The sequence below is a fragment of the Monopterus albus genome, unplaced genomic scaffold, assembly GCF_001952655.1.
Source record: "Monopterus albus unplaced genomic scaffold, M_albus_1.0 scaffold432.1, whole genome shotgun sequence".
NCBI classification, from domain to species: Eukaryota; Metazoa; Chordata; class Actinopteri; order Synbranchiformes; family Synbranchidae; genus Monopterus; species Monopterus albus.
Window position 1 is genome coordinate 115,009 of NW_018128312.1, and position 13,545 is coordinate 128,553.

The window sequence follows — 13,545 nt, forward strand, 5'->3', positions numbered from 1 at the left end:
ACAGCGTGGAACTGGGGACGAAGGCAGGAAGTGCAGAGCTCAAGAGTGCAGGGCCGGGTAACAGAGAGCCAGAGCTGGGAGCTGAAGAGTGCTGATGGGGATGGTGAACTGGAGAGCGCAGAGTCAGAACGGAGAGCTGGAGAATCGGGTAACGTGAGGGTGATGAATGGGGAGAGGGTGTATATATGGGGCTGTAGACCAGAGATAACTAGACACAGGTGGATACAATGAATACTGATTGAGCTGACGTGGCAGGGGAGACAGGGAATCTGTGGAGAAAGCAACAAAAAAACAGGAAGCAAAGGTCCAAACTGTGACACTCTGCTTCTCTTCATTGTGGTTGAACAGTTTAAACATGATCCAGCCTCTACAAACAGACAGGAGGCACTGTGGTTAGTAAAAGAAAGGTCAGGAGGTCAGAAAGTCAGCAGATGACAATTGGTTGACCTCATACATGACCTGTACACATGATGTTGGGGCATGAAGGAGGGGTCAGTAGCCCCAGCAGCACTCTGATTGGCTGGGGGAATGAAAAGCCAGAGTGCAGGGAGTGGTGGTTAAACATCCAGGATGTGATACTGTCTCCATTTCTTTATTTGGGTTTAGACTTTCCTCCCTTTGTCTGAGCGTCTTAGGGGAAATGTGCGTCGATGCATTCAAGTGGCTTTGGTGCATGTGTGTGCTGACGTGCATGTGACGAGAGCAAAATCATGCAGCAGTGATTATAGAGCAGTGACTCCAAGCTTGCTCTATTATTCTCCTGTCCACGTGTGAAGCATTGTTTGTGTATGTTGGTGGTGGGTGGGAGTTTCCCACCCAGATGTTTGCAGCCATGCCCGTACTGGCTTTAAAGTTATTGTTTGCATTTGTTCTCATATCCCTGGGCTTCTCTCTCTCACTGTAAAGACGGTGGCGATCCCAGCAGGCTGCACATTGTGAGGTCATGTTATTTTTGTCTTACCTGCAGAGTGATTTAAGGAGTCTCTCCTACACGCACAGCTAACCATAGTTGGCAAGCATTCATTTAACTGAGTGCATTGTTTCCATCAGCTTCAGTCTCCCTGAGGAAAGCCCCTCTCAACACTGGACTAGCGTGCCAATATAAACACCTGGGCCTGTATTTACTAAGCATCTCAGAGGAGGAAGTCGGCCCTCACTGGACACAAATTGACAGAGGCATATTCACTCACACTTTTTGTTCTGCAGAAATAAAAGCAGCTTTATTAACCGGAAAATCTCTCACATCTTTGCCAGTATTTAGGGAGGTCCAGTAGTGTGGTGCTCATGCAGAGATATCCTGTGGAGAGAGGCATGCTTTGGTGATGTTGATTGACAGCGAGCTTATTAAAAAATTGAATAATTAATGTGACTGACCTTGTGCAGGATGCAGTTCTTCCATCAAACGGTAGAACATAGTGTAGGCCGTCTCCACAGAAACACGGGGCCTTGTAACTTCAGTGCAGCTTTACAACACTAAAGGTTTGAATCATACACATCTGTATATAGTACTACTACTACTATGAATAACAATAATAACTCGCCCTTTGATCAGTCTTGCAACACCTCACATGCACAGATGTTGTATAAGGCCTAATGGTTCAGTTTCAGGCACTGTGATTGGACAGGGCTGACCAAGATAATACCATGCTGATAGGTTGAACTTTCATTTAAATTATATTAGAGCTGAACTAACTATTATTTCAATTGTCGTTAATTTTTAATGAACTGCATACAGATAAAGGCAACAAATCCTCAGAAGTGACAACCAGGAGTTAAGAGAATGGTTTGTATTTTTACTGCATTTTATTAATCTTAACTGTTGTCCATTTATTGATTTTGATTCACTGATTCATGGACTAATAGTTCTCAGTCATTTTCTTCTTACAGCATAGTTTGAAGACGAGTGTTTAAAGATTTAACTGAATTATTATTTTGGCGGTGTACAGTGTTGTGTATGTATTGTATTACTTGTTTCCTTTGTGTAATACTTATTGCAGCTGTAAGAAAAACTGCAGTACACAGCATATAGTGTTTTTAAATCGTAGTTAAACCTCAAGCACAGCTCTTGGGAGGGAATCTGAGACATTTCATAAAGAGTCCAGGGCCCTGTTTAGCTCTGTGCCACCTGTGACTTATATTCACTACCACTCATTACAAAGTAGTGGTGACTCTGTCAGTGCTTATCAGTAATGTGAACTCATGAGACCGTGCTGTATATTACCTGGTGGCCAATCTGTGTTCTTTCGTGTGTACACACCTCAAGTGTTATATAACTAAATATCATCACTCTAGACCTTTGTAAAGACTGAGTGTGTGAACCAGCGTGGGCGGGGAGCTGCAGATTGTGTTCCTCCTTTTGTTAGACATCTTTTCTGTAACGGAGCTCAGCTTCCTCAGGGAGTGACCTGAAGACCAGAGAGGAGACGTTGCTCTTCCTCTCTGTCCCTTCCCTCCACATGACCACAACAGGAAGTGGAGTGGCATCCTAGGAAATGAAGCATAGCAGCCAAGTTGATTAGCTATCTGCAGTGTGTTTACATTCACTGCTGTGTAGCTACATCACAGACATTAAAACCTGGCTTTGTTACCGTGATCACCTCCCCCACCCTCCTTTCTATTTCATCTTTGCTCATCGCTGCTTGTGTTCACTGAGAGTTTCCTCAAATGGCAGAGCCTTGTCAACCAAGACGTCAACGCTTCAGAGTGACCCCGGCCTCCTGCTTCTTTTGTTCAGTGTGTGTTGGTGGGCAGAAATGTGTCACGGCTGTCTGGATTTTTTTTTTTTTTTTGTTGCTGTTTCAAATTGTTGTACCTCTGAAAGTCCCACCAAAATGAAATCCCCAGACAGATTTTGAAATGTGTTTATTTATTGGGTTGATTGGTTAGAAACTGTGTGTTTGTGTGTTTTTTCAGGCTAAAGGGAAGGAGCGACAGTGGCTGAAGAACCAGGCTCTGGGAGAACTAGATGACGCTAAAATCATTGATGGACTGACTGGAGAGAAGACGATATACAAACGCAGAGGGGAGCTCAACCCAGAGGTGTGTGTTGCTGCTGATATTTAAACCACGCTTAAATGTGTTTGTCCCCAAGTCACACCTCCAAGCACACACACATTTTGACCTTTATCCGTCAGACGGTACATTCCAGTGGTGATGTGTGAGATCGTTACTACACCCTGTGTTTCTGCTCAAGCTCACACACAGTCTCTAGTCAGTTCTGCCGCTGTCACGTGTTCTCAAATAAACCTCCACACGCACAGCTGCGAGACAGTTCATACACAAGTCATACAAACACACATGAACTATAATGTGTCATGTTTTTCTGCCTTATTTAGCTCCACCTGTTACATACAGTATTTTTGGTCTCGCCTACATTGAAATTATTGCCCCCAGTTCTGAAATCCAAACCTTGTTTTGTGCTATTTTAAGTAAGCTGCACCAAATTCATCAATACACTGTCCAGCATAAGTATTTTCTTTAATTTAATCATTAGTTACTGTTGATGTTTCTTGAATGTTTTGTGTGTATGACACGCTGTGCGCTCACAGCTGGGCAGTCCTCAGCAGAAGCCCAAGCGTCTCCGTGTGTTAACTGATGTGTCAGGCAGCATGTACCGCTTCAACGGCGTGGATGGTAGGCTGGAGCGCTCCATGGAGGCTGTGTGCATGGTCATGGAGGCTCTGGAGAACTACGAGCACAAGTTCAAGGTGAGGTTGTCACTTCAAACATCATCTTACGTGATACAGTTTTCACTGTAGCACCTCAGCCCATCTGTACTGTTTTTGTTCACTGTATCAGGTGATGTATAGCATGTGTTGTGTAGACGTAATGTGGACTTGAACTTACTGTGGTACAGCACCCTTGGGAACGAAGGCTGCGTTCACATCTCAGGACTTAATCTTCAGCTTTGATGTTTCAGTCAGATCTGATCTTTTTGTGTTGCTGCTTCACATCCGTGTGTGTCAGGGCCGTGTGCCTGGCTCTGGTGTGAACGCTGCTGAGCTCCTAAACTGCCACAAATGCACAGATGTAACTGAAATAAGAGCCACATGCGCACAAGAATAGCAACCAGGTCGTGTGTGCAACGGTCAACTGGCTCAGTTTCTTCCCAAACTGCAGGGTTATGATATGTTCCTTCCTGATCAGAAGCTAAATGTCCAACACGTGAAGCATCCTGGTCCCTCCCCTGACCCCGTCGCTGTTGTCACTCTCCTCCATGTTTATTCTTACCGGTCTGTGAGGGTGTTGGTCGTGTGACAGTTCAGATATTGTCATTGTTGCCATAAATCAGAGATTTTATCTTGGTACCAAATTTTCTCTGACTACAACAGTTTCTCCACACAGTACGACATCGTGGGCCACTCAGGTGACGGCTACGATATTGAGCTGGTCCGAACAGACAAGGTCCCCAAGAACAACAAACAGAGACTCAAAGTGCTCAAGGTACAGTCTCATACTGTGTTTGAGTGCGGTGCCAAATCAGCTGATTCCTCAGCTGAACCTTTCCACTAAACAGTCCTATATAAATGAACCCATTCTCATTTATCCCGCCTTCTCCTCCCCCACCCTGCAGACCATGCATGCCCACTCTCAGTTCTGCATGAGCGGTGACTACACTCTGGAGGGCACGGAGGCCAGCATCAGGGAGCTGGCAAAAGAAGAGGCTGACGAGCACTTTGTGGTGGTGCTTAGCGATGCCAATCTGGAACGCTATGGCATCCAGCCTGAGCGCTTTGCCCAGGTCCTGACCTCTGACCCGCAGGTCAACGCCTTCGCCATCTTCATTGGTTCCCTTGGCGATCAGGCCGAAAGGTGAGGAGGCGGAAGTGGAGATGGGGGCATCTTAGTGGGGGTTAAATAGAATGTGAAGCTGAGGAAACGCAAAGAAGGATATAAAAGATACAGGTGAACGAGCAGAAAAGCTATAGAAGGACAAGGATGAAGAGAAGTAGGTGAAGATGCCAGAGAGAGGAGAGAGAAAGTCAAGGGAAGAAGAGTAAGTAATGAAAGAGGAGGAGAGGACTAGATGGGTACAAGGAGAAGATGGAATCCATGCAAAAAAAATTACTCGACTCAGAGTTAATATCGACTGTAGCCAGTCATCTGACACCAAGAAAGAACAGCTAGACTTCAACGCTAAGTAGAACAGCGACCTTCTAATTCAGTCTAGTTGGGGCCGTTTGTGTTTGTCCTGCTGACCTTTGTTGCCACATCCCTCATTAACTCCTGAGTTTTGCAGGCAGGACAAAAGGGGGGCAAGTGTGCTCCTCAGTCTGCTCCTCCTTCCTGTTGCCATTCTGCTGCAGGTTCCTACCATTGCTCTTGGCCCCATATACCTACATCCTCTCTGCTGTGGCTCGTTGGTCTTGCATGAGCGTTTGAATAGCCTCTTGGTTCAAATGCAGTCATGAGCTGAAGGACCTGCAGAATGACAATGACCTGTTTTGCTTTGCTTCCTGTTGATGAGACGCTGGGAGAGTGAGCACAAATGAAAGAGAGCACTGACCCTTGAAAGCAGCTCTCAGGAATTACTCATTAACTCCAGAGGCTGAGTTCAGGTAAAAATGAGTCAGAATGCAAAAGAGGTTCAGGTCAGACCGTGGAGACAGAAGAATGAGAATAATAAGTTCACATATCATTGAAGCATGCAGGCACGGGGAGTTAGTCACGTACAGTAGCTGTTTGTATGGCTGTTAGCTGTCCATGCTTAATGAGGACTGCATTAGCAAGTGGAGGATGAAAGAACAGAAAAGTGAGTGCGATCAGAGTTAGTGGGTTTATACAAAGGACTGAAACACAGTGGAAATAGCCGTGATGCCTTGTTGCTCCATATGTGAAGGACACACACTGCACTGTTTCTCATTCACATAGCAAACAAGTCGCTGTCTGTCTTTTTGCTTTGGGAAGTGATTCTCTTGCTACAGTTCAGTCCCTCTGTTTAACCCCATCTCTGTTCATCTTTGTTTCAGACTCCAGAGGACCCTGCCAGCAGGGAGATCCTTCGTTGCCATGGACACTAAGCAGATCCCCCAAATACTGCAGCAGATCTTCACATCGACAATGCTATCCAGTGCCTGACACACACACACACACACACACACACACTCACTCACTCTTTAACTCAAAAGCTCCAAATTTGTTCTGCAAGTTCGGAAACTTGCAGAGACCTTGGTACAGCGACTTCTCACAATGTGTCCTTAGCCCACTTTCTTTGTACAGGTTGAAGTAGGAAACATGGTTATACATAATGTTCAGCTGCCGTGAGGCATCCCTTGGGGAGCAGGTGCTGGAGGTACTGCACCGTGTGACCTGTCACTGTGGCTGTGCTCTGATGACACACCCAGCAGTGACCTTCAGTGACATGGTGAATGCCTGCAGCTGGTCTCATACCCCATGTGGGGATCAACACACAGGCTGACCAGGGTTTCTGGTCAGCAGCGTGCTGATACATGTACAGTACATGTTTGTCCTGTTTTGGGTTGTGAGCCACTTTACTTAGAGGTGGGGTCATGAACACAGCTTCACTTGTTTTGGACTTCCTGCTTTATTTATCATCTGTGACACAAAAAAACACCCAGGGTGGCACTAACCCAGCCCCTGACTGACACTTGGACGTGGTGAGCAGCAATAACTTGGCTCCTCTCGAATGCTGGGACTGTGACCAGGGGATTTCCACCTGACTGTGCACACTGTTTAGAGGACATTGCACAACCCCTGTCATCTGTGGGTGTGTGTTCTTGTACTTGCTATATGAGGACCAAAACAGTATTTTTTGCTACACAGTGAGGACATTTTGGCTGGTCCTCACTTTGTGAAACACCTTATTTGAAGGTTAAGACTTGGTTTTAGGGTTCAGGCTAGAACTAGGGTTGGTATTAGGGTTGGGGTAAGGCATTTAGTTCTGATGGTTAAGGTTAGGGTCAGGGGCTAGGGAATGCATTATTTCAATGGGTGTCCTTACAAAGACAGAAGTACAAGTGTGTCTGTTGCCCTACAGCGTCTATGTCAGTATGCACAACAAACCTTTCCTTCCTGGCTGGTGGACCTTGTGACGCCCCGTCCAGCAAAGAACCTGAGATCACCTTTCACTGCCAACACTCTGACTCCTCTGTCTCAAACACACACAAACTGCTCTGCCACTGCAACACAAGTGACTAAGAATCTGTTAGAACTGTTCATAGTCAGAGGTGAAATGTCTTGTTAATGACCTGTCTTGGTAATGCTCTATTATATGGCTCCTGTATTTGCCAGCTAGTTTCCTGGAAGCTAAATTAGCAGTATTTATCTGTAAATTACTGATGAAGACTGTTGAAGAAAAGCGAGGAAATTATGTAGCACAATACATGAACCAAAAATGTTTCATTCTTTCTTTTGTGTCACACTGAGTAACTTTTTTTTTTTTACAGGTCACTACAATAGATGGAAATATGGTTGTGAATATAGATTGCTGAATCAACAGAGTTTTATAGCATAATATTTTAATTTCTTGATCATCATCACTTTAAAACACAAAACCAGGAATTTCCAGTGCAGCTCAAACTGCTACTGTGTATCAGCACATTATAGATCCACCATTTTTCACTTATCAGCGTAGTTTCTTAGTTCTTTCTCAAAACTCAGAAACGTCTTAAAAAATTCAAAAATAATACTTAATAGTTGCAGCTAACAATTTCCCCTATAGGTAGTGATAAATTGCAGTGACCTTTCATGGAAATGCCCTGGTAATTTACAAGGGACCTAAAAGGTAAAGCATCGCCATCATCTCTGTTGTCTGTGCCAACTATCATGTGACTCCACATCGGTTTCACCCCTGGTTCTCACGTTCACATTCCGCTACACTAAAGGGGTGGCCCTGTTTTATTGAACCTACTTTAGCCCCCCCCCACCCCACGCTCTGGCTCTCACTTTGCCAGAAGCAACTGAAGTGACTTCACATTGAAAACAGGACTTGTGTCTGTGTAGACTTGTTGCTTGTTGAAACTTCATGTTTAAGTGTGTAGGCATTTTAAAAAATCTATTTAATTGTATATTGTTATTTATATATGTGAAACTAACTATGAAATAATGTACAAAATTTTAATAAATCATGTTAACATTGCTCTTTATTGCTCAGTTTTACTGATCTAGTACTACTACTACTACTGCTACTCTGATGGCAGCAGCAATAAAAAACTGTATTTGATCATTTGGAATTTTTCTTATCTGACTGGTTGTTTTTCTTAGCTCATTAAGAGCTGACCGATTTGGAGCTGCCTGGGTTCCACAGGACAGCGAGCCAGTTTCATCTTCAACAGCAAATGTCCGAATGATAAATACACAGGTCTATTAAATAGGAGAGTATCAAAGAATGACACTCACTACTCATCACATGCCACATATTGTAAGTCTACACCAACGCCTTCCACACCATGAAGGTGCTGCTTTGTCGTTTTGATTTTCTGAGGCAAGGTAACTTTATTTATATAGCACAGTTCATACACAGAGGCAAAGAAAAGCAGCAAGAGCATTAAAAACAACAAGCATTAAAACCAAAATAAAGACTGGGTTAATGAGAGATGACTGGTGAGCTGAATGTTTTTGGTTTGTTCCTTTGTTTTTGCTTCACCACCCAGAGGCTGTTGTAACTCTGTCCCAGTTGCTTCGACATCTTTTTCCTTCACTTTTCTGGCAATGAAGATCACATATGTGTTCAGTCAGCCACTGTCTGAGCTCGCACATGGTGCCCGCTGCTTCCACCGTTTGTTCCAAACAAGCCTCTGATAAATAAATGTGATTTTCCCATAGAACTGGGGAGCTTATTCCATCATTAACTGGAGGTGAGTTGTATGTGACGGGAGCTTTTTGTGATTTTGTCTCATTCATATACTGTTGTGATGTAGGCTGTCCATGGTAAACACAGCCAAAAGTCCAAACGCTGAGGTGAACAGGTTTTTGGGAGGGGGCCTTAAAGAGACAAGACACCAAAGAGAGCATTTCAGGCAGAGGGTGAAAAGAGGTGCTGCAGATATGGACTCGAATGAGTTATATGAACTTATAAACATGTAGTAGACCCCTGAAAACGAGTGTAACATGACCCCTTTAATGTTCACCCCCAGTCTCTGCCTGTCAGCCTATGGAAAGACCTTCCATGTTCCTCATTGCTTCCTGTACGACGTCGCGTCCCTTACGCACTGTTCATCACCATGGATATGCAACAACAAACTGATTGCAATGCAGTGACTATAACATTTAACATTTGTAATGCACGTCTAGTCTGTGTGATCGGACGTCTAGACTGACAGGGTATTGCATGCATTAGTCATTGTTAAGTGTGTTTGTTTTGCCCCACCCCCCATCCCTGACTTAGATGCTCAAATGCTGAATGAGGCAGTCACAGTTGTGAAAAATCAGCAGAACCTTTTGCTGATGCTTCATATTGTACAAACCTTGAACTGTTTTATGGGGACTTTTGGTTGATGTCATCACACTTCAGTCTGCACTCAGGGTTTGTCAAAGCAGATAACACTCACACAAACACACATACTTCATGATTGTGTCCAGCTCGTGTGTTGACTGGGGGCTAAATTGCAGCATTCAGAGGGGCCGCACAGGAAAATCGCAAGTGGTCGCTGTGTCTGATCATTGTGGGACAGACGACACAGTAGATACAAGAGTGTGTGTGCTCATTTTTTGTAGCAGGGTGGTTGATGCCAGCCTGTCACTTGCAGGTCTTCTTGTTAGAAGTGTATGCATAGTGTTACATGCTACATGTTACAGCATATTTCCCACAGTGATGTGGTCACTGGATGTGAACATTTCTCAAAAATGTCTTTTATGAACTACCCTGTGTGTGTTTTCTGGCAATTAGAGATGGTGAATTGCAGGAGGTTTTAAAATAGGAGGATGTAATAATGTCAGCCTAATATCATACAGCAAGATCCAAACATAGGACGACACGGCCTCAGTACAGTTACAGCAGGTTGAGCAGGGAGTCAGCAGTGCTCACTACATACCAGGTGTGTGTGCAGCTGGTTGTTATTATCAATCTGTGGGGAGAAAGTGAATGTGCTTAAAGAGAGAGAAAGAGAAAGGCACACTAATCTCACTGAGATGACAGAGGTCACACACACTTGTGCCCCTGTCCTGATAGAGTTGCACATTGAATCTTAATGCTGAATGAGCCAAAGACAGAGTGGTGGAGCACCTGGCACAGAAACACTGATAGGCAAATGTATGAGCAGGCGATGGACAAACAAACTGCTGCAACAACAGGGATTACCAGCCTGGATTTCAGCACATCTCCCAAGTTCTCCTAGAACTGAGGATGCAGTTTTGCACAAGTCCAAACCTGAGCTTGTAGTATGTCTGTAAAAGGATTAGGGGCAACGAAAGGCAAACCCACAGACAGTATAGTTCGAATAACATCTATCAGTATGTCAGTGCTGAAATGACGAGTGCATTGTTGCAACACTGTCTGATTTTTTCAGTTGATCACCATGGACATACTCTTTCACCCTAGACTAGTGTGTAATCAGGACATGTCTCCTGTGATACTTGCCTCTTGGAGACATGTTGTCAGTACCCCAGTGATATTTGGCCTGAGGTGTGCTGCAGCTGTAGGAGCTAAAGCAAAAACAACAGTGAGAATAATATTAGTTCTAGATCATTCAGTTACAATCAGTTAAATAAATGTTTTCCAGGACATATTGCGCACATTTCCTGAAGGTTACAGAATCTGATAAGGAACAGAAAACGGTGTGCTGAGGCTGAGCGCTCGCCGACCTCAAGTTATCAAAAACGTCAACTCCTTACTTCAACATGTTACGCTCTAGAAAGATGCTACTATCAGGATGTCCCAATAATTCCCTAAAAAGCCTCCAGTTAATCCAAAATGCTGCAGCCAGAGTACTGACAGGAACTAGCAAGAGAGATCATATCTCTCCCATATTAGCTTCTCTCCACTGGCTCCCTGTAAAATTCAGAATAGAATTTAAAATCCTTCTCCTAACATACAAAGCCCTTAATAACAAGGCTCCATCGTATCTTAAAGACCTCGTAGAGCCTTATCATCAGGCAGACACCCTCTCTACCTTTAAGATTAGACTTAAGACGTTCCTTTTTGATAAAGCTTATAGTTAGGGTTGGATAAGGTGACCCTGCGCCTTCCCTTAGTTATGCTGCTATAGGCCTAGGCTGCTGGGGGGCCCCATGATGCTCTGAGTTTCTCTCCCCTCCCCTCCTGCTCTGCTCTGCTCTCCTCTCCTCTCCTCTCTCTCCCTATGCTTCTATATGCCACCATTACACATTACTAACTTTGTGTCTCCTCTCTCCCGTAGTGTGTCCTCTCTCTCTCCCTGTACCTTTCTGCAGGTTGCCCTGGCCCTGGAGCTCTACGTCTCTGACGAGCAGTCACCAGCCACATCAACCTGATCAGTGTTTGATTGTTGTGTCTTGTTGCTTTTCTTCTTTTTTTGTCTCTCCTCTATCCACTCACCCCAACCGGTCGAGGCAGAAGGCCGCCCACCAAGAGCCGGGGTCTGTCGGAGGTTTCTTAAAGGGAGTTTTTCCTCCCCACTGTTGCCACGTGCTTGCTCAAGGGGGATCTGTTGGGTTTTTCCTCTGTAATAATAATGATAACAGTAAGGTCTAGACCCGATGACTTTTGTTGTGATTTGGTGCTATACAAATAAAATTTGATTTGATTTGATTTAAAGAAAGAACTCGTTCTCCCTTCGTCATGAGTACCCTCTTGCCAATATTACACTTTATAGATGTTTTGTTGGCTGTAGAAGGTTGCAGTTTCACCCAGACATGGATATGAGAGCTTGTTGTTTCCTGATCTGAACCTGTGTGTGTGGACTTGCACTTCACTAAGTTCTTTTTTTCTCTTCAACTGCTTCCTGCCAGGGGTGACTCACTCCATCCAAATGTTCAATTTAGCACAGATGCAAAAAAATGATTTGGCTTTGTAGTTGTATCATCTGAGCCACAGTGTCGGATTCACAAATGAAGCAAGAGTTGTCAACCCAAGCCCAGTAATCCCAGAGAGCAGGGTGGGTGTACTGGAATTGTTGTCTGTGAAAAGTTTTATAAATTGTGTTAACATTGCTCTTTGTTGCTTGTTTTACTGGATTAGTACTATTACTGCCGCTACTCTGATGGTAGCAGCAATAAAAAAACTGTATTTGATCATTTGGAATTTTTCATTAACTGAGGGAGGAAGTTATCTGACTGGTTGTTTTTCTTAGCTCATTAAGAGCTGACCGATTTGGAGCTTCCTGGGTTCCACAGGACAGCGAGCCAGTTTCAGCTTACAGATAGCTACAGTAGCTATGTCAAGGAGATTTTTCTCACGTTCAGCATCACACTCTGTGAAATCAGACTTCAGAGACGGTGAACGCTGCATTACTAATGCCTCCCATTCAGATAGCTGCTGTGTTCACACAGTCCGGTGATGAGTCTTACATCATTGTGGTTTTGGCGGAGTGAGGCTGTGGTCAGCTCTCAGAACAGATCTGTGCTGTTGTCCGGACTACTGGTAAACAGTGTTTTGTGTATGTGCTCGTGACTGTTGAGTTGTTAGCTACAGGAGCTGTTTATTGCATAAACGTGTCATAAGATGATTTGGGGCAGATTTATTACCAAATAACCTCCTTTCCTGAGTATTTGACATAAAAAAGAGAGAAGCTCCACAGCTCATATCGACTTTGATCTCTGCACTGCTGACGTTGTCGTTTTCTTCTGCCTCGGCCTCTGTTTTCCGTTGAATCAAAGTCAAGTTTATTGTATTTATACAATAGCTCATAAAGTCATAGCTCACTTGTAGGGCTTTCTAATCTGTAGTGTACACCCTCTATCTTTAGGCCCTTGAATCAGATTAGGAAAATGAAGGTCAGTCGATAGTGTGGAGCACTCCGCAACCAATTCAGCTGCAACTCCAATCCAACCAATCACTGCAGCAAATAACTTAACTGAATATGAATTGAGAGAAATTTGGCTCAATCCTTGTAACAAACACATTTCATTATCTCAGAAATAAGAACCATGATTTTGAAAGTAATTTATGGTGTTAAAATGCACTTTTCAGTGCACATACAAATCAAAGTTCCTCATTATGAAATTTTACTGAATGTGCTGAAAAGTGGGACTTCAGTTTTTCATTTGCACTTAAATGCACTGTGGAGGCTGTGAAAAGGATTTGTGAATGTAACCCAGTGCACAGGCATCAGGGGTCTCTGCAATTAAAATTGATTTGATTTGATTGATTTATTCTTTCAAGGATGTAAAGACAGTTGATATGTCAACACACATAATTTTACACATATCCAACAAATGCTAATCCAATATCAATTTGCTTATACCTAGTACATGCTTGAATGGAGTAGGAAGAAGTCAGACTTATCCAGTCCTACCCCATGACATCATCTTACCATCATTGGTTTGCAAGCAATAAATGATTCACTTCTACACCACACAATATTATACTAAAAAAAGAATATAACAGTGTTAACATTCTTAAATCACACAATTGATATACTAAAGAATGGTTACAAAATATAATCATTG

General features: G+C 43.7%; 1 protein-coding gene across 1 annotated transcript in view; it reads left to right on the forward strand.

The window, feature by feature from the left end:
* The window catches only part of vwa8 (von Willebrand factor A domain containing 8), a 64,503-nt gene extending 56,421 nt beyond the window's left edge, over positions 1-8,082 (forward strand). Inside the window, exons 41-45 of the mRNA XM_020586966.1 lie at positions 2,914-3,039; positions 3,549-3,707; positions 4,345-4,443; positions 4,574-4,812; positions 5,970-8,082. Of these exons, the coding sequence (XP_020442622.1) occupies positions 2,914-3,039; positions 3,549-3,707; positions 4,345-4,443; positions 4,574-4,812; positions 5,970-6,078 (732 nt within the window). The 3' untranslated portion in view covers positions 6,079-8,082. The remainder of the gene's footprint in view (positions 1-2,913; positions 3,040-3,548; positions 3,708-4,344; positions 4,444-4,573; positions 4,813-5,969) is intronic.
* The last annotated feature ends 5,463 nt before the right edge of the window (positions 8,083-13,545 follow it).